Genomic DNA, 20,068 nt, shown 5'->3' with positions numbered 1-20,068 from the left:
CGTACCGCATCTATGCTTATAATATCTTTGATTCTTCATTTATTGGAGAATTATTGTAAAATTGTACAAATGTATGCCGAAAAATGATACAGGAAACAGTATTTACACATTTTTCGTTTTAAATTTGTAAAATTTTAAATTAATTCGTTTCTTTTCTCTAATTTTGATTTATGCAACACATTCAAATGACATACATATTTACGTGCACGAACACATGAATACGCCTTAGTTTGCCATCTCCTTGTAGATTACGCTAGTGGCGCTATAAGTGGTCAAACGCGCCCATGGGAGTCGACCCAGCCTGGTTTTAGGCATTCAAAATAGTGGGTGAATCGTTGAATGTGTCAGCGTGTTTGCTCGCGAAATGTGTAAGCAGTAATTCACGATTGTGGCAAAATGTGAGATCCGCGCCACCTAGGGGACGTAGCAAGAAGTATTGTATACAGAAACGACCCCCCTCCTTCCGTTCTCACCTTAAGTTTTAGGTTATGTTGACTTCTCTTTCTGAAATAAATACATGAATAATAATAACCAATAAAACAAACCAAAAATTGAACAACATAAAATCTATCACCGATCAAATGCAATCAAATGTTTAAGTCTGTTGCAATCGATCTATCATAGAAAGATTCCAACAGACTTTAACACTTAATTGCATTTGATCGATGATTGATTTTATTTGGTTCTATTTGTAGTTTATGTTATCGGTGAAAATCCATTGTGAATCCAAGTTCATCACGCAAAAAAAAATGTAATTCTTGCAGCTACAGGGAACTTTAGCAGACGTGAACAGACGATAGAACTTCTATCGTCTGCTCAAGTTCATTTCGAATTCTGAATTCACACGAGGGTCACCTAGGCGACATAGCAATTACTATAATCCGTTCACCACTTTTCTATGGGAGTGGGCACACCGTACAGAAGGCTATACCGAAGCGAAGTCTTGGAAATTTGCAAGTTACAATGGGCTATCGAGTAAAGGGTTGGGTTTTCACCAATTTCTACTCGTCGCCAGTTTTATTTTTGCGTAACTTCATTCATCTGTAAGAGAAATAGAAGTGTTCGTTTTGTGAAAATTGCTGGAAACCTAGGACTACCCAGCGATTTAATCCAAATTTGAAAGAAAAGTTATTTTCTTGCTATATTCTTAATCCTATTACAAAGATTTAAGGCTTTATTTCGAGCTTAATAATTCTCAGAGTGTCTGCTAACCTCTAACATATAGCTGTGACTGTTACTATAGCGAAAAACATGGGTTATTGAAAACAGAAAATTCCTTTTTTGAATAAAAATAAAAATTTGTTTGAATCGAACAAAATCTGCAAATAATTTAACAGAAAAAATTGTTAACTTAAATAAGAGTTTTATTTCATTCTAACCAAATATATATTTAAATAAAAAATGTATCGTCAACCAAAAAAATTGTTTAACTGTATAACAAAGAAAGAATATGTTTGATTCAAACAGATTATTTTCTCAGCGTGTAAAATGTTATTTATAATCTATTTCAAATATTATATCTGTTCTTTCCAATCCAGTTTTATACATTGATTTAATGGTAAGCCCTAACAGTTGGGAAACATGTTTCAAATTGAATGTCCCTAAAAAAATACCGGTCGTTGCCGAAATTTTTATGATTATAGCATTGCCGCAAAAATTAAATGAAAATCGATAAACCTTTATAGTTTCGTTTTTTATTTGGCTTTATAAAACTCATAATCTCCTCGGGTTAGAAAAATCTATAATATCTTCTTTATACAGGAAACTTTGATTTAATTATATAAAAACTTTCATTGTTTTAAGACTGCTGCAAAGTTCTGCAAAAAACTGGCTAAGGAATACAAACAAGAAGCAAAATTATTTGTGGGTCAGGCTAAGAAATGCATTGCAGACTTAGGTAAAAAATGCGCTAAATCTGTAACCGATTGCCGTAAGGAGGCAGAAAATGCAGACAAAGCCGTAGATAAAGACCTTAAGATGAAGCAAAAAATCAAAAAGCCCCAAAATCCAGATACCGCCTGAAGTAAGGAGACCAAATGGTATAAGGCACAACTGTACAATTTTATTGAAATCAATAAACGATTCAAACAATTAAATTATTTAAACTGACTTTCCTTCCAATCCCCAGCTGTTTAAATGTTGCTTCGACCACGTCGACCGCAGCTTTTTGACGTATTTGTAAAATAATAACCGAGTTTTATTTAGTATTTTTAGGAATACTTTGAAAATAATGTACATTTATTTGCAATGGAATGTAGACAACTTGCATAACTCACTTTGTATATTTACTCACAAGGGACCTTCAGGTACGCTTTTTTTTGTATAAATTGATACATCCCTCAGCGAAAGGTACCTATCAGAGATTGTCTGAGAAAGATCAAGAAGACGCATTTTTGACCCATTTTCGAGAAAATTGTATTTTAAATATTGCTAACGGATGGTCATCGAACTGGTGAAAAGTATTTCGAACCGGCGCGTCCTACAGTGAGAAAAAATGACTTTTTTAGTTCAAAATAACGTACAGCCCATAAATATTGACCGATTTTGACCAAAATTTTTTTTTAAAAAGCTGATAAGATTTCTTAAAGAGTTGTAGAGTCTGGCTTTTGAACTGGGCTTTCGAGTTTTTTATAAATAAACAAATATGATGAAAAAATGGCAATATCAGGAAAATGATTGAAATCACTAAAGTTGTATAGAGTAACTTTAGCTAAAGATGTTCCAATATTATACAATTAACAAAAAAATTTTTTGAACTAATTATTTGATGAAAAAATGTTTCCTACGATTTTCCATAATTACACGTTTCTTCAATTTATGATGCAAGAAATTTGAACGGAAACAATATTATATTTAAAAAAATTTCTCTTAATGTTATATTCCTAATTTTTTATTAATATTATGATTTTTAAAACAAATTTAATAAGCAAATGCATTATTCGGGCATTTTTCGGTAAAAAAATTCGGTGTATTCAATGTCAGTCCAAATAATGCATACGTTTATAAAATTTGTTTGGAACATCATAGAATTTATCAACTAAGTACGATTGGTTATGAAATTTACATGAAGTTCTCAATTAAAAATACTGACATAAAAAAAAATTTGTTCATTGACAGATAACCGAAAAATGTGTTTGTTTTTTAAATTTGTTTTAGAAAATCATAGAATTTATCAACTCATCAAGAATTTTTTTGAATCTATTATGAAGATCCCAATTAAAAGTCTGACATCGAAAAAAATGCATTTTTCCGTCGTCAGATACCCCAACAATGCATTTGTTTATTAAATTTGTTTGAAAATATCATAAAATTCATAAAAAAGTATGAATTTCGCTGAAGTCATCATGAAGTTCCTAATAAAAAAAGTTGACATAAAAAAAAATTCTGTAGATAAATGCCTCATTAATGCACTTGTTAAAAAATTTTATAATTAATCAAAAAATTATGAATTTTTCTGAAGTTATCAGGAACTACCTAATTAAAAAGCTGACATTGAAAAAAAAGAATTTTTCTCTAGACAAATGTCTAATAATTGCATTTGTTCATTAAATTTGTTTGAAGAAATCATTACATTTACCAACTTATTATGAATGTTGATGAAAATGTCATGAACTTCCCAAATGAAAAGACTGGCATTGAAAAAACTGAAATTTTCTGCCGACAAATACCCGAATAGTATATTTGTTTATTAAATTTCATTTAAAAAATCACAAGATTAATTACTAAATTATGAATTTTGCTGAAATTATCATAAAGTTCCTAATTTTTTTTAAATTGACATAGAAAAAAACGAATTTTACTGCCGAGAAATTCGTAATATCTGCATTTGTTAATTAAATTTGGTTTTAATATAATAATTATGAAAAATCATAGAAAAAAATTTTTCAACAAATAATTTGCTTACGACAATTTTTTTTAAATATATGATATTAGAACATCTTTAGCTAATGTTACTCTATGCAACTTAGGCGATTTCATTCATTTTTCTGTTAATGATGAGCACCGGGAACATAAAATAGAAAAAATGGTCATTTTTTCGTCATCCTTGTTTATCTATAAGAAATTGAAAACCTAATTCAAAAATAAGGCTCGACTACTTTCTTAGATCTCTTGTCAGCTTTTTTTCAATTTCTTTTTTGTTCAAATCGGTTAATATTTCTGGTCTGTATGATATTTTGAACAAAAAAAGTCATTTTTTTCTCACTGTGCGACAGTATCTCACTAGCAGAGCGCACGGCTGATAGCCGCAAAGTTGCGCGTTCGATTCTTGTTTTCCGTATTTATTTCTTTATTTATTAAAATACTTGTTTATTCCATTTTTGAATGAAATTTAATAAAATCATACTATTTAATGATTATTTAATCCTTATTTTCAATAAAAACTATGTTTATCGTCCTTTTATTATCACTCGTTCGGACAATTAAACATTTTATTGAAATCCTTTGTTCTATAATATTTTCTAATTAGTATTTATGTTTTCTGCAAAAAGCTCCTCAAAATATATTTATGAAATCTATGAAATAATTCACTGCATCCATTAGTATTTCGTATTTATTATTGAAATTGTTATTTGAAACACTTGGTCCCTACTTTCATTTAAAAATATAAATACTAGAAACTATTATAGTATAAAGATTTGTAATAAAATGCACAATAATTGTCGAAAAGATTGATAATAAAAATACGATGAACAGAGTTTTTATTAAAAATAAGGAATAAATAATCATTGAATGGCATAACTATATTAAATGTTATTTAAAAATGGAATGAACAAGCATTTTGATTAATAAATTTTTTTTAAAAAAGAGTGGATAGCGAGAATCGAGCGCGCAACATTGCGACTATCAGTCAAGTGCTCTACCAGGCAGCTAGTGACGCTTCGAATTAATTTGACACCGGTTCGATGACCATCCACTTGAAAATTTGTCAAAATTGCGTCTTCTTAATTTTTCTTGGAAAACCTCTGGTACGTCCCTTTGCTTGAGCGGAATATCAATTGAAACAAAAAAAGCGTACCCAAATGTCCCCTTGCTAGTACTGTTCGTAAATTAAAATGGAAAAAGGAACTGTAATTAAACAGGTTCAAGAGCGAAAATATATTCCAATATCTCATAGATTTTTTAGTATTTTTTAAGTGTTATTTTGCGGGATCTTTGGAAAAGTTAGGGATTTTATTGAAAGACAATATCCCTAAAGAATAATCATCCCAGAAATGAAATTATTAAATTTTCGATGCTTTCAATTTAAACTCATTCAGTTATTGACTCTTTGCAGGCTGTAATGGCGATAAGAAAAAAAAATAAGCTTGAAAGTCCGACAATTTGCAAGAACCTTGTTTTTATTTTTTTGATACAATAGTTTTTATTTATTGAGAATTCGCCTCCTTTTTAACAAATTCTATCTTTTTGGATTGAAATCTCCACTATTATATTTTTTGTTAAGAATTCATCTTCGTGGGTTGAGAATTCAGTTTTTAGGTTGAAAATTGAACTATTCGGTTGAAAAATTAACTACTTTGTTAAAGCTTCAAATATTTGATTAAAAAAATAAGTTTTTGGTTAAAGATTTAGCTGTTTTCCAGAAAACTCAATTATTTATGTGAAAAGGTAAATATATTTTTGGAATTTAGCTCTTTTATTTTGAAAATTCTACATTCGGTTGAACATTAATCTTTAAGGGTGGGAAATTCAATATTTGGGTTAAAGATTCAACTATTTTGTTGAAAATTGTATTATTATGTTAAAAATTGAACCATTTTTAAAAGTATTTTTTGTTGGTTAAAAGAAATGAACGAACTTGACATTTTTTATTTTGATCTCAAATGTTACTGTTTTTTTGATTAGTCAGCAAAATTTGAAAATTAAGTTTTTGGCTAGCCCATATATTGACTAAAAATTTCAACTTTTTTTTATACATTCTCATCAGAAAAGGTATTAGATTTGTGTAAAATTCCCCCTCCCCCCGTTTTTTTTTTATTTTCCACGTCTTGAGACCTTCTGAAACCGAAAAACAGGCCTTTGGCATCATGTTCTTCAACCTGCCATTTTGAATAAAAATTCAACAAGTAAGAGCATTTTCACAATTTTTGAGAACACTTTTTTCAAGTTAAAAAAATTCTGTGTACGGATATTTGTAGTTTTCAAGGGGGCGAACAATTTATTGTTTTCAATTTGTTAGCTAAAAACAAAATTACCAGAGTTCTAACATTAAAAAATTCAAAAAAGCAAACGAAAATGAAAATTTCAAGCCAAGCTGCACACGATCTGAACAAAAGGAAAGAAGAGAAAAACGTTGCTTTTTGAACCCAATCCAAAATTAAAATTACAATTTTTTTTAATTTTGTTGGAAAATCGAAAATTAAAATTTTGATTGCACAAAAAGTAATGAAAAATCATACATTTCATTTTTCGCTTACACTATGTGAAATCCGGCAAAAGATAAAAAGTCAAAAATTGTGCATCCAAAAAATATTCCCAAATATGCTGATAATTTTTTTAAAGACGCGTAAGTTTTGCTTGAATCATAAACAATGCCATTGAAAATGAAAAAAGTAAATTTTGGGACTTCCGAAATAACATTAGGAATAAAAAATTTTTTTTTAATGACACAAGGTACGAAAAAAAATTAACGGGCGAAAGTTATTCACATAAAAGAAAGATCCAAAAATTTGTTTTGAATTTTGACAAATTTTGCTATATCGTTGCAATTCTTGGTAGAAAATTAGAAAAATGTACAACCTAACAAAAACTTTAAACTCAAAAACAGAACTTTGTTGAAAAACAGCATAGAGTATGTTTTAATAATTAGGATCGCATTTAATTATGCTTTACATTTTTCAAAAACAATCAGAAGCCAAAGTTTTCAAAATATAAATTTTAGCAGGTTTCGGTAGAACTTCGTAAATTTTTCTATGATATGAAGGTGCCAAAATACCTCTGAAAACAAAGTATTCAATTTTTCAAATTATATAGTTACGTAATTTTATTTAAAATTTTATTTTTTAAATAAATTTCATTATTATTTTAAAACATGCTTAAAGAAGGCAATTTATAACCGATTGGTTGATTTTTTATCAACAAATGTAAAAAACAGTGGATTTCCTCTTAAAATTCGCAACTTTTAAAAACAATTCGAGCAGAGACCTTTTTCATTTGATCGAAAGTTTTCTTCTTTCTTGTCAAAAAATATAACCTCGACATAGATAATAATGCACGTATTATATAATTTTCTGAACAAAAGGTTTTGTGTTAAGACTGTGCAAATATGTTTGACTTGTTAAAACATTATTTTATTTTAAATGTAACGGTTTTTGGTTGAATTTGTTTTTTAATTTAACTTTTTTGTCGAAGGTGCATAGTCGTAAGTTGGAAATTAGATTATGTGTTTAAAGATTTAACAATTTCATTAAAACTTCATTTATTTTGTTTAAAATTTAACTATTTGATTAATTCATTTATTGTGGTTCGAAAATTCAACTTTCTTTATTTGAAACTCCTCCTTTTGGTTTACAAATACATCTATTTTCGTAAATATCTCATATTTCTATTAAAATTGCAACTGATTCTTTAAAAATTTTAATAGTTTTAGGTTAACGATTAATATATTTTGTTGAAAATTTGTCTTTTTGGATAAATTCAGTTCTTTTTTATTTATAATAAAAATATTTTTTAGTTTTAATATCAACAGATATATATTATTTGTTTGTTTGAGGTTGGTTTTGTATTAGTATTATACTTTTTATTGATAATACATATTTTTTGGTTATAAGTTCATAAAAAATAGTATTGTGATATTTCAGAATTTCGGCTAATCACAAATTCAATTTCATCTAAATATTTTTAAATCAACAGCACTCGTGTTTACACGGTGAGTAGGAGAATTGTGCACTCCTCTCTTTTTTATATTTTTAAGTTATTTCGTTTTATTATTTGTTTTATTTTTCCTCTTATTTTATTTTATAATTTTTTATTCTTATTTTCAGGAATTTAGGGCTGTTCTTAACTTTTTTGTTTATTAAACTTCTTAATTCCGCGTTCTCGAGCGAGGGTCGTAAAAGTCTTCGCCACCTGCACCACCGATCGATTGGATCCTTCGCATCCTCGGTCTCTTCGAATTTCTGGATTTTTTATCGACTCTCCTTCTGACATCCAAGGCAGAAAAGAAAATTCTGCCAACTATAGATTAACTGGGTAGAAGCTTATTCTGGTTATTTGAAATACAAGGTACGTTCCTGGTGAGGAACACATTGTCGCCAAAATATAGCCGACCCTGAATGCATCGATGGGATGATTCTTGTCTCTCGCTCCCGCTCGTAAGTACGAGTTCGGAATCTCTCTGTCCCTCAACGGCGGCTGATATGGACTAGCGAAAAGAAGACAAAACGATAGAATGGACGAATTGGAAGCGGACCTCGTCGGCTATCTTTCTCTTGTCCGTGAAGAGTTATCGAATTTAAGTGCGTGCGCATCAGCCCTTCCCCTGATCATGTATGCTTGAGTTCTATTGATTCACCAACAAGCGTGGCAGCGTGCGAACTTTCTATTTACTGTTGTGAAATCAACGTCTCAACACGAAGCATTAAAACTATCTTCCAGATTATCTCAGGTAGGCTTCCGATTTCTCATGGATTTAGCCAAGTTGAGTTAGCATTTCATTTTGTTCTATATTTTGAACGCACTTCTTCAACTCCTTGGCTAAATTATCATTAGTGACGAGTGGCTCACGTGACGGATTCCTATCTTACCACCAGTTTTTTATTTCCCAACTTATATTCACACGAAGCGCCACATCGAGTTGAAAATTTAAGAAAGTAGATAAGAAGCAGAAAGAAAGGTGGGCCTAGTCCTAAATTTGACAAATTATGAAAAAAGCAAAAAAAAAAGATTATTCACTACAAAAAACTTGTCATAATTGTACAAAATTAGGACTATTCCTACCATACTAAGTGCTTTTGGTTTATTATCCTGAATTTTCAACTCGATGTGACACTGTGAATAAAAGTGGCGAATAAAAAAAGTGTCGGTAAGGTAGGAATCTGGTCACGTGACCCATTCTTTATATGGCCTTAAGAGCATGTGACTCTGCCAAATTCCTGTATTACCGACCTCACTTTATTAGTTCAATGAATATTTTTTTGAACATAAGAACTTTGTTTGGAAATAAAAAAAAAGCTGAAACTTTGGGAGAATGTATTAGAGTACAATAAAGTACGTTTAGGTAGAATTATTACGTTAAAGTACAATGTTTAATAATAAAAGATGCAAAAAAAATATTTCAACTAAATCTTATCCGACACACAACAAAGGACTCTGCTATCATTTCCAACGGCATCAGCCGGTACCCTGGCGGCAATTGGACGAGGCTCTAACAGAAGGCTCGTCCGACGTTGTGAGTCCTTTGTTGTGTGCCGGATAAAATTTAGTTGAAATATTTTTTGTACATTTTTTATTATTAAACTTTTTACTTTAATTTAGTTTTCTTTCGGTTCTTGCATTTCTCAAAATTAGTGACCGATATTTTTTGTATAAAAAAAGTGCGAGCGTTAAAAAAATGCCAAGATTCAGAAAAAAGATGAAATAATTTTCAATAAACTTCCTACTCAAATGAAACACTTAATGTATTTTATTGTACTCTGATACATTTTTCAAAGTTTGAGCTCTATATTTTAGTACAAAAAAAAGTTCTTAGGTTCAGAAAAATATTCAGTAAACTGATAAAACCCTTAAACATTATTGATACCATGTGCTTATAAATTTCTATATAATCTGCAGTGCCGAGTGCAAAATAAGCTGCTAACATTTCTAGTTACCGAATTTCGACCCTAACATCTAGAATTGCGATACCCATGTTTATAGTGTTGAGACCCGTAATATTTTAATCATTTATTACCGGCTTTCGACCTTCAGGTCTTAAATTACGATATTCCTTTTTATAGTTTTTAGACCGTTCATATTTTAACCATTAATTGCCGAATTTCGACCCTTATATCATAAATTACAATGCCTTTCTTATGTGTTTTTGAATACCTGTTTGCCTGCCCATTTTCGAAACTCATTTTTGTATTTATTTTTGAGAACCCCTTTTCTTTTCCGCGTCCAAGACCTCTATTTATATTTATTTTCGAGACCCCCTTTTGGCATTTAATTTTTGAGCCCTGCTGTTCGGCCATTTTCGAGAACCTCCTTTTGAATTTTCGAGAACCCCCTTCTGTATGTTCGAGAATCCCCTTTTGTATTACCGAGAACCCCTTTACCGTTATTTTATCATATACCCGTTTGGAATATTTTGTATATTTTATTGTGTTATATGTATTTTATAATACTGCCGTGGAGTTGGCCCCCAAAATTCAAATTTTTAAATTTTATTTTTACATACGTTCGTACGTTGCTTTTACTGTTTGTACATTCAATATTTTCGCTTGTACCCTCTTGGTTACGAAATGAGGGGCGAAATATATTCCGCAGGGGGGGGGGCTAACTTGACGCATCTCCCGAAACTTAAATTTTTCAAATTTTCTTTTTGCATACGTCTTTACGTCGTTTGTACTATTAATACATTTCATATTCTCGTTTGTAACCTCTTGGTTGCCCGGATAAGGAAAAATACAAATTTCATACTATCCCGACGTACAACGCACAAACGTTAGTATAAAGAAAAATGGAAAAAATCAAATTTCGGAAGGATGGCGTGAAATTTGGATTTTCCTCTAGCCAAGCACTAGCCGGACAGCAAGATGGTACATACGGAAATATGAAATGTACAGACATTACAAACGAGTACAAACGATAGCAAAAATTTAAATTTCGGGGGGATGCGTAAAGTTAGCTCCCAGAAATCAATTTAACCCTTAATTTTGTAAGCAATAGGGTAAAAACGAAACTATTCGATTTATAAATAGTAAAAACGACGTACAAACGTATGTAAAAAAAAATTAAAAAATGTGAACTTCGGGGGGGGGGGGGGGGCAACTTCACGGGGGTTTTTATAATTCTGAATTGCGAAACTCTTTACCTATATGTCAAACTAAAACCTCCTTTCTTTGTTAATTTGATCTCTTCTTTGTGACTTTTTGATATCGATGTCCCAAGTATTATTCTTTCAAAAATCCACTTATGGTGTATCTCCTATATTTAACCCTTGGAGTGATATAATTGCGATCCCTCCCCAAATTTTCTATTTAGGCTATGAATTTGTCATAATTATTGTAATTTAATATTGTCGAAAACCGTTTTCTTACATTTGCATTAGTTTAAAAACATTGGATTTTCATGTTTTTTGTTTAATTCCCGTGACATCTTTTGTTCAATTTTTCAAAATTGGGGATTTCATTGTTGTGAACACTTTGTTGATCCCTCTGAAACTATTTAAATGAAAATTGAGCTAGTTATTTTTTAGTCGTCTTTAATGTCATCACTCTAAAATCACTTAGAAAATTATAATTCAATGAGCTCGCATTTTCCAATAATTAGCCCACTCACCGTAAGAACTGTGAGTAAATTTTTGGTTGCAGATAATAGAATCTCGCAGTAATTTATGAAAAGTTACCATATATAATCTCTGTAATATTGCCCTAAATAACCAAAAAAATTCATCAATTTCCGAAAATTCATAAAAATGCTTAAAATTAAATTTTAGATAATTTATGGTAAATTACCATATTTACCTTTAAAATTACCATAAATTACCGAAAATTTCTATAAATTTCCGAAAATTTATAGACATTTCTACATTGAATTTTGGGCAAAGTATGGCAAGTTACCATAAATTACTTTCACAACTACTGTAAAACATGCTCCCTTTATTCGAAATCTAATATGGTTTCCCTTTTCTCTTTTTGTCCTGAAATGTTTAACGTTCAGTGAGTTTCTCTCTCCTTTTGGGATTGTAGATTTCTTATATTTTTGCCGTTTCTCACCTACCTTGGTTGAATTGATTTATCTTTGTAGAAAGAAAGGACTGGCGACCAAAAATCTAAGTTATATTAATTATTTATATTGTTTTTTTTTTGTGAAATTATCTCAAATTATCCATTTATTTAGCTCAGTTTATTTTGGTTTGGGTTCTTTGTACGCTATTTAAAGGTACCATTAAATTTGATCTTTGACTAAAAAAGTAGCGTCCCAAATGGACGCCCAGCATAGGGTCCTCAAACTAATAAGCGTTTCTAAAACACCACAAAGCTCATTCCTCAATATTAACTTTCTAAAACATCATAAAGCTCTATCCTGAATATTAACTTACGAATATTTCAGAATATTTTATTTCGTTCTCACATAACATTTCTTTGTGATGTTTCAAAGTATTTAAAGAAAGATTTTATTTCCATAAATTATAAATAGAAATAGAAATTTCAGCGATTAGTTTTAAGGGAGGCACTACAGATTATTTACATGAACACCTGTGGTTACATTTTATATCGATTACGCCTTGAGAAACAATCTTTTCTATTGCCAACTAGGGAAAGCAAATCTTTTAACAGAAAGAAATTTTTTAACAGTGCGGAAACGGCTCTTAAAGCTAAAAAATGTAATAGAGACACTTGAGACCCTTTAAAACTGTCCCTTACCCCTTTTCGCGAAGAAGGAAGTCAAATAGGAGAAAGCTCTTCTAACAATTCCGTGTTAAGTAGGAAATGCACTTTTTTCTTTTTTTTTTCTTTTGCGAAAACGGTTTATTAAGGAATCTTAATTACAATGCTAAGTTTTATAGGAACGACACTCGTGCTTCTCGGAGATATTTTTGAAAAATGTTTCACAAGTCTTGTTTGCGTAGACTGACCCGCCTCATTGCACTTTAGAGCAAAATGTTTATCACCAAAATAAAACTAGAGAAAAATGTGAAAAAGGTGAAGGCAAAATGAAACCCCATTTTCAATAGGTGTCGAGTTATGGTTCTTCAAAGAACCCTCATTTTGTTGAAACAAAATGAGAAAAAGGTCAGTTTTTTCCAAATACTTCGCTTCTCGATGGAGCTGTGTAAGTGGCGCAAGAGAAAAAGTTTTAGGAGAGGAAATTACGCGTAAATCTAAAAAAAAATCTTCTGGTCTTTATACAGTAGAGTGCAAAAATTTCTGGCAAAAAAATCAGTCAATATTCGAATTTATAAATCTCCGTCAAAAATGCATGTATATTTTTGTAGTAGATACTTATTCTACTTGCAAAAACCAACATTTTTCCTCCGTCAACTTTTTTTTACAGTGCATAGTTTCGGAGATAATCAAACTTAAAAAAAGCGATGTTTTGAACGAAAAATGTTATAATTTTCGTATGGTTCAATAAAAATGGATCATGTCACGCTTATTTTAAAGAGGATACATATACGTATCTTTTCCAGCTGATGCAACTTTCAATCTTTTTTGTGTAAAGCAAACGGTATTTGAAAGGTTTTGCTTAACACTTTGAAACCGCGTTGGATTTTTTAAGAAACATTCATTTTTTACGGAAATGTGACATTTTAAACATTGACTGTCTTTTTTTTTGCAGAAACTTTTGCACACTACTGTAGATCTAGATTCTAGAATTATGACTCTTCAGAAAAACAAAATGTTTTTGCTATTTTGAGCTACTTGTAGCCAAAAAAGTTTTTTTTTAACTGCTCGTTTTGTACATATCGTACAGACAAACATTAACAGAATAAACTATAGAGGACTACATTTGGCGTAAAATAAAAAAAAAAGTTGTAACTTATATAGGTCATGAATTATGACCATGAAACTTTGACTCTTTTGTTTCGAAAGGCTCTGTATGTACTGGGAAATGTACTTCGATCGTATTTGAGCATTTTGGTGGTGTATCAGCATTTGCAGTTCAATAAAAGTTCACTTTTTTTCCGTTTTTTGTTAAAAATTAATCAACTGTTCAACCATTGTTTAAATAATACGCTTCAATCTATCAATTGTACACAACTTTTATGTATTTACTTTGTCAAAATTATTTCAAGAATATCTTTTGTGAAAAGTAAATGAAAAAAAAAAATCAACTGGTTTTACATTGTTTATTTATTATTGATAAAAAACGTTATTTAAGGGACTAGTTGTATAACGCTGTATTATTTTATTTTAAGAATGCCAAAACTTGATAAACTAATTGTCGCAGCGAAAACAATTATTGTTAATTGTTGATGATAAAATTTAATGTAAACGAATTAATTAAGTAGTGATGCAAGTAATAGAGAAAGTAATTAAATAATTGACTATTTGATTGTTTGATCAATTACTTAGTATCAAAAGATACTTTACATCTAAGAAACTTGAAAATTGTTTTATAAGATTAACTCATTTTATACCACCCGGAGGAACAGTTTTAGGCGCTTTTTTCGCGGTTTACCTAATAGGACATCGGAAATTGTTATTTGAAATATTATAGTAATATATATACAGTAAGGACGTTTACTATGCAGTCATAGGAAATATAATCATATAAACTCTAGCATACAATAAAGATTTAATTTTCACTAGAAAAGATAAACAAACCAAAACATAAATTGTTAGATTTTAAGTTAAAAAAAATAAAATTTTCAACGAAATTAAAACTATCGGATATTTAGTTGTAATTTACTAAGTTAAATTTGGAACAGACAAATGGTTACATCTTCAAAAAAAGTGATGAATTTCGAAATAAAAGTGTAAACGGGTAACTGGAATAGTTGACTTTTGCACCAAAAAGATAAGTTTTCAACTGAAATGTTAAATCTGTAACTAGAATAATTAAATTTTTGATCGGCCAGATAAATTTTCCACCAAGAAGTTTAATTTCTAATAAAAAGATGAATTTTCAACTGAAAAAGGTCAGTTTTCATCGAAAAAATGAATAATTAAATTTTACTCAAAAATGAATGTTCAAGCAAAGCGAAGAATTTTAAAAATAGAAAGTTAATTTTCCATAAAAAAGTTTAACTTTCAGCTTAAAAGATGAATTTTCAACTAAAATGATTAATATTTTCTCAACGATGCTCAATAATTTTTAACTAAATTGCAGTAAATTCTTAGTTTTTTAAATAAATTGAGAAAGTTTGGAATTATATGCCATTTGAGTTCTTTGATACACTTCAAAATAATATATAATAAACTACAACTTTAATTATCATTATAAAAATGATTATTTTTGCTGTAAGAATTCTATTTCCGTAAAATATATTTAATGGGTTGTGGAGAGAAATAGGGAATTAACAATCAATAAATCAATTAATAAATAATAATTTTAAAATGACTTTAAATTAATTTTAAAAACCACATGCTTTCCAAATAAAAAATTTTTGACTCAAGTTCGAATCTGTGATGTCAAGACATAAGTATTCGTCCTACTTTTATGCTCTTCTCTTAGTTATTCCCAAGTCGGCGAAAAATCGTCTCAAGACGAATGCTTTTCGACTCAGAAATAACATTAAAATTGATGAACACAAAATTTTGCAATGATGAAATTAGTAATTTTTAATTAAAAAATTTAGAATCTGTGGGTCTGAATGAGTATAACCCTGAAAAATGTGCTTCAAAACAATAAAAATTGTAATATTATACAAGGATCTTCTTAAGAGCATGTGACACAGCCAAATACCTATATTACCGACCTCACTTTATCAGCTCACTGAATATTTTTTTGAACCCAAGAACTTTTTTTGTAAATAAAATATCGAGCTGAAACTTTGGAAAATGTATTAGTGTACAATAAAGTACGTTTAGATACTGCATTTTGGTAGGAACTTTACTGAAAATTATTTCAGCTTTTTTCTGAACCTCGACATTTTTTTAACGTTCGAACTTTTTTTATACATAAAAGATTGGTCTCAAACTTTGAGAAATGCAAGAGCCGAAAGAAAACTACGTTAAAGTACAAAGCTTAATAATAAAAGATGTAAAAAAAATATTTCAACTATCAATTCCAAAAGCATCAGCCGGTATCGTTGTACACGAAAATACGAACCCTGTAGAGCCTCGTCTAGTGGCCGCCAGGGTTCGTATTTTCGTGTACGACGTTACCGGCTGATGCCGATGGAATTGATAGTTGAAATATATTTTTTTACATAATTTATTACTAAGCTTTGTACTTTAACGTCGTTTTCTTTCGGCTCTTGCATTTTTCAAAGTTTGAGACCGATATTTTAAGCATAAAAAAAGTTCGAAAGTTCAAAAAATGTCGAGGTTTAGAAAAAAGATGAAATAATTTTCAGTGAAGTTCCTACCAAAATGCAGTACCTAAACGTACTTTATTGTACTATAATACATTTTCCAAAGTTTCAGCTTGATATTTTATTTACAAAAAAAGTTCTTAGGTTCAAAGAACATTCAATGAACTGATAAAGTGAGGTCGGTAATATAGGTATTTAGCTGTGTCATATGCCCTTAAGCCGATAGAAATACGGTAAAACAAACAAAATTTCCGGTATCATCATTAAACAAGTAAAATACAAATGAAAATACGTAAATAAATTAATTGAATATCTAATATCCTCACTCAACTCTCCCCCGCCTTTTCAAATTTCGGTAGAGACCGCCAACCCATAAATTCTATTAAGAAATAATCCAACTTGGTTATTTCCCGATCACGAGTTTCTTCCTCAAAAATCAAAAATATATCTGCGAAACTACGCCCTCGTTACTTTGGTCCCTATTGAGTCTCGAAAGTGTTATCACCCATCGTCTATGAACTTTCTGACCTTACAGATAAGTTCGTAGGCAAATCCCATGTGCAATACCAAAAATCATTCGTTTCCACCCTTATTAATTTGGAATCTGGTTCCTAGATTGTGTTACGATGGAGAGTCCCGAAGATCCCATCCGCCATCTCTACGAGTATGTCGACCTGATCGAGAAGATCAAAGAAAAGAGGCCGGGCTTCTTCCCAGCCCTTTTTGAGATGCATCGGAGCATCGTCAAGGACTTGCCGACAGACTCGGAACTTCTAAAGAAGATCATTGAGAAATTTGATCTCGTCCCTAGAGCTCCAACCGCGAACCTCAGGACCACCGGGACGCAAACGTATTTCAAGGTCCAAAAACCCAGGAAGACCATTGCGACCCAGACCTCCATTAAAGAATTGAAAACCCTAGCGACCCAAACCTCTTCTCTCCTCTTGGCCTCCAAAACCATCGCGGCCCAGACTCCCTCTCCACCTACAACTCACAACCTAATTCCCTCTGCTTCTACCACAAAATCTTCCACGATCTCTCCTTCTACTGCCCTAGTACCGCCTGAATCAAAACCCCGGATCTGCTCCCTCCTATCCCTGAACATCCCAACTCCCCGGAACATTAACCCCTATACCCTGCAGTTCCTCCACAGTACGGCGCGATATGCGTGCTGGAACTGCCAGGAGCCTACCCATAAGTACCCGCAGTGTCAGCGCCCCCTGACGGTGTTTTGTTTTAAGTGTGGGGAACCTGGGTTCTCCTCCTTGAACTGCCCCTACTGTGCCCGCTCCTCTTCCAGTTCCTCCTCACACCGCAACATGTAACTACTCTTCCCTTTAGCGAACCTTCATCTTTGCCTCTCTTCCTTTCTTTGCGACCCTATTTTTCTCATTTTCTTTCTTTTTATGCTTTCCTTATTCCCTGAATGAAAATGCCTTTTTGCATCTACCTTTGAGGGCCCCTTTGCTCGCCTTTTTTCGAGAAGCACCTTTTGTGTTTTCGAGAAATCTTTTGTTTTTCTCTCAAATTAAAAATCCCCTTCACTTGGAATTTTAAGCCTTTAAAATTCATGATCTGAAGAGTTTTTTATTTTGAAAATTTACCATTATGAATAATGGATTTTTTAAGATTCCCGATGAAAATGTTTAAAATTTGGAACTCTATCTCTTTCAATCTTATATCAGCGTTGCTCTGCCTCACTTGTCTGGAAGATTCGAAAAAACAGCAATTTTAATGTAATTAATTAAGATATCAACAAAGTGTATTATTTGTTTGCGTGGAGATTGTACAGTAATTTTGGTAATTGGAAAACGGGAAACAGTTCAGATTGAATAGATATAATTATAAATGTGTATCTCACGATAACACAAATGTAAAGGATACAATAGCACCAATATGTATGAAATAAAAATATCTCAGAAAAATAAGATTCATAATTTAATTTTTTCTACTTACATAAACAATAATTTTGAAAGACTGATTAGATAACAACTAGTATAAATAAAGATTCTCATAGATTGGTAGAATATTCATTAAAGTCACATCAGTTAAGAATTACGTAATATGGAATGAACTGCAGGCAAATCAGTTGAATCATTTTGAAGTTCCTCTGCATATGAAAACAAGTGAATTTTTATGTATTTTTATATTTTGTTTTTGGCATTAAAATAAATAAGAATTTACCATTCTGGAACGATATTAAAAAAGCAGATCAATAAAACGCATAATCTTCTTTTTGAATGAATTATGTTTGGTCTTTGAAATCCTAAACTCTATCCCCGAATCATGGATTTTTATTTATTTGAATTAGCGATGTGACTTCGTGAGTTTCAGACGCCATACAAGGTTAAAACGCCACATTGAAATTTTTGGTAATACATAAGGACTCCAAAAATACGAGAATTTCGGGAACCGGGAACTCCCAAGATACGACTATGAAAGGGACTCCAACTACTATGACGTTTAGATTTGGGGGTAATGCGTGAGAACGCACAAATCCAAGGCGCACGCCTAGAGATGGGAGTGATGTCAAATGACACCGATCACTTCGGTCATCTGACCGATTTCCCGCCATCTGACTGTCTGACAGGGCATTCGGAAAAAGTGGAAATCATCTTATAAATTGTACAGCCACACAAAAAAAAAGTGTGCGGATCTGGTAACAAGACACACGTATCCCTATGTATTTTGTGGCGTTGGATTCAAATTCGGTTCCAAAAATCACCCATCACGTCATGGTTGAGCCATAGCCTCAAAAAATGACGAAAAATCATGCACTGAGGCAAACAAATTTCAAAATAATGCCAGTGATGCAAATTTTCACTTTAAAAACATGTCGACAACTCTGGAGGATCAACCCTTGCCTGATATCAACTTATCTAACATAACTTTACCCAACAGAACCTGACCTCACCTAACCTGAACTAACAGAAATTTATTGAACTAAACGTAAACTCTGGAAGCATATTTTCCCAGTAGCAAATGTGTGCTACATCGAATGGGTCAACTCGAGCCTAACATAGAAATGAATCTAACCTAACCTCACGAAACACAATTAAACTGATTATGTTGTCCCGTTGTGTTTGCGGTACCGTTTGAATCAGCTTGGGCTTAACCTGCAAAGAGGTGAAACCTATCCTAACCTAAAAAAACCTGACCTAACCTAACTTAACTTCACGTAACACAATTAAACTCATTGTTTTGTCCCGTTGTGTTTGCGGCACCGTTTTATTCAGCTTCGGCTTAACGGTTTAACCTATCCTAACCTAACAAAACCTAACCTAACCTAGCCGAATGAAATTCAACCACACGTGTAGCTATGTAAGCGTGTGGTTCTCAGTCTTAAATGTGGGTTATATTTAATAGGTCAACTCGATCTTAATCTACAAATGAATAAAACTTAACAGAACCTAACGAAATTTTGCTTAACGCAACACAAATTAACTTAAGTGTTCCCGTTGTAACACAATAAAATTCATTTCATTGTACTACAGGTGGTTAAAAATTTAGACGCATATTACTCATTTGAAGAAACTTAGAACTGCAAGTAGAATTGACCCCATTTCAATGAACCTGACAATATTTGTATCAATGAAAATGTATAACTGTAACTTAAACATGCAAATCAATAAGAGTTTTATTCAAAATTTTTTTCTCTGCTTTTCTTAGACTTAAGGGATATATTTATACTATCTTTCGTGTTTACATTTTATCTTGCTTTTTATCGTAATTAAATTGATTTATAGGTAGACCTACTTCAGTCTATTTTCTGTCTGCTATAACGTGCCCTTTTTTCTTCGAAGGAACGGTGCAAAGGGTTACGCTTACGTTTAAGACCTACAATCGTTTCCCTTTTCAACATCCAGCAAAAATCAGCCATCATGACATCGTCCCATCTACCCTGATATCGTTGTTCCATCACTTTTATGTCTTGATGAAAACGTT

At 31.4% G+C, this 20,068-nt stretch overlaps 1 protein-coding gene across 1 annotated transcript; it reads left to right on the top strand.

The window, feature by feature from the left end:
• The first annotated feature begins 8,456 nt into the window (after positions 1–8,456).
• On the top strand, positions 8,457–18,039 carry LOC117174481. Its single transcript, XM_033363637.1, has 2 exons — positions 8,457–8,605; positions 16,739–18,039. Exon 2 carries the CDS (start codon positions 16,750–16,752, stop codon positions 17,446–17,448), a length of 699 nt encoding a protein of 232 aa, XP_033219528.1. The 5' UTR covers positions 8,457–8,605; positions 16,739–16,749; the 3' UTR covers positions 17,449–18,039.
• The last annotated feature ends 2,029 nt before the right edge of the window (positions 18,040–20,068 follow it).

Source organism: Belonocnema kinseyi, chromosome 6 (genome assembly GCF_010883055.1).
Source record: "Belonocnema kinseyi isolate 2016_QV_RU_SX_M_011 chromosome 6, B_treatae_v1, whole genome shotgun sequence".
Classification (NCBI taxonomy): Eukaryota; Metazoa; Arthropoda; class Insecta; order Hymenoptera; family Cynipidae; genus Belonocnema; species Belonocnema kinseyi.
Note: the sequence above shows the minus strand (reverse complement) of the source record. Positions and strands in the feature narration are given on the sequence as shown.

Coding starts and splice junctions, on each gene's coding strand:
- LOC117174481 (XM_033363637.1), top strand. CDS start 16,750: ATGGAGAGTCCCGAAGATCCCATCCGCCATCTCTACGAGTATGTCGAC.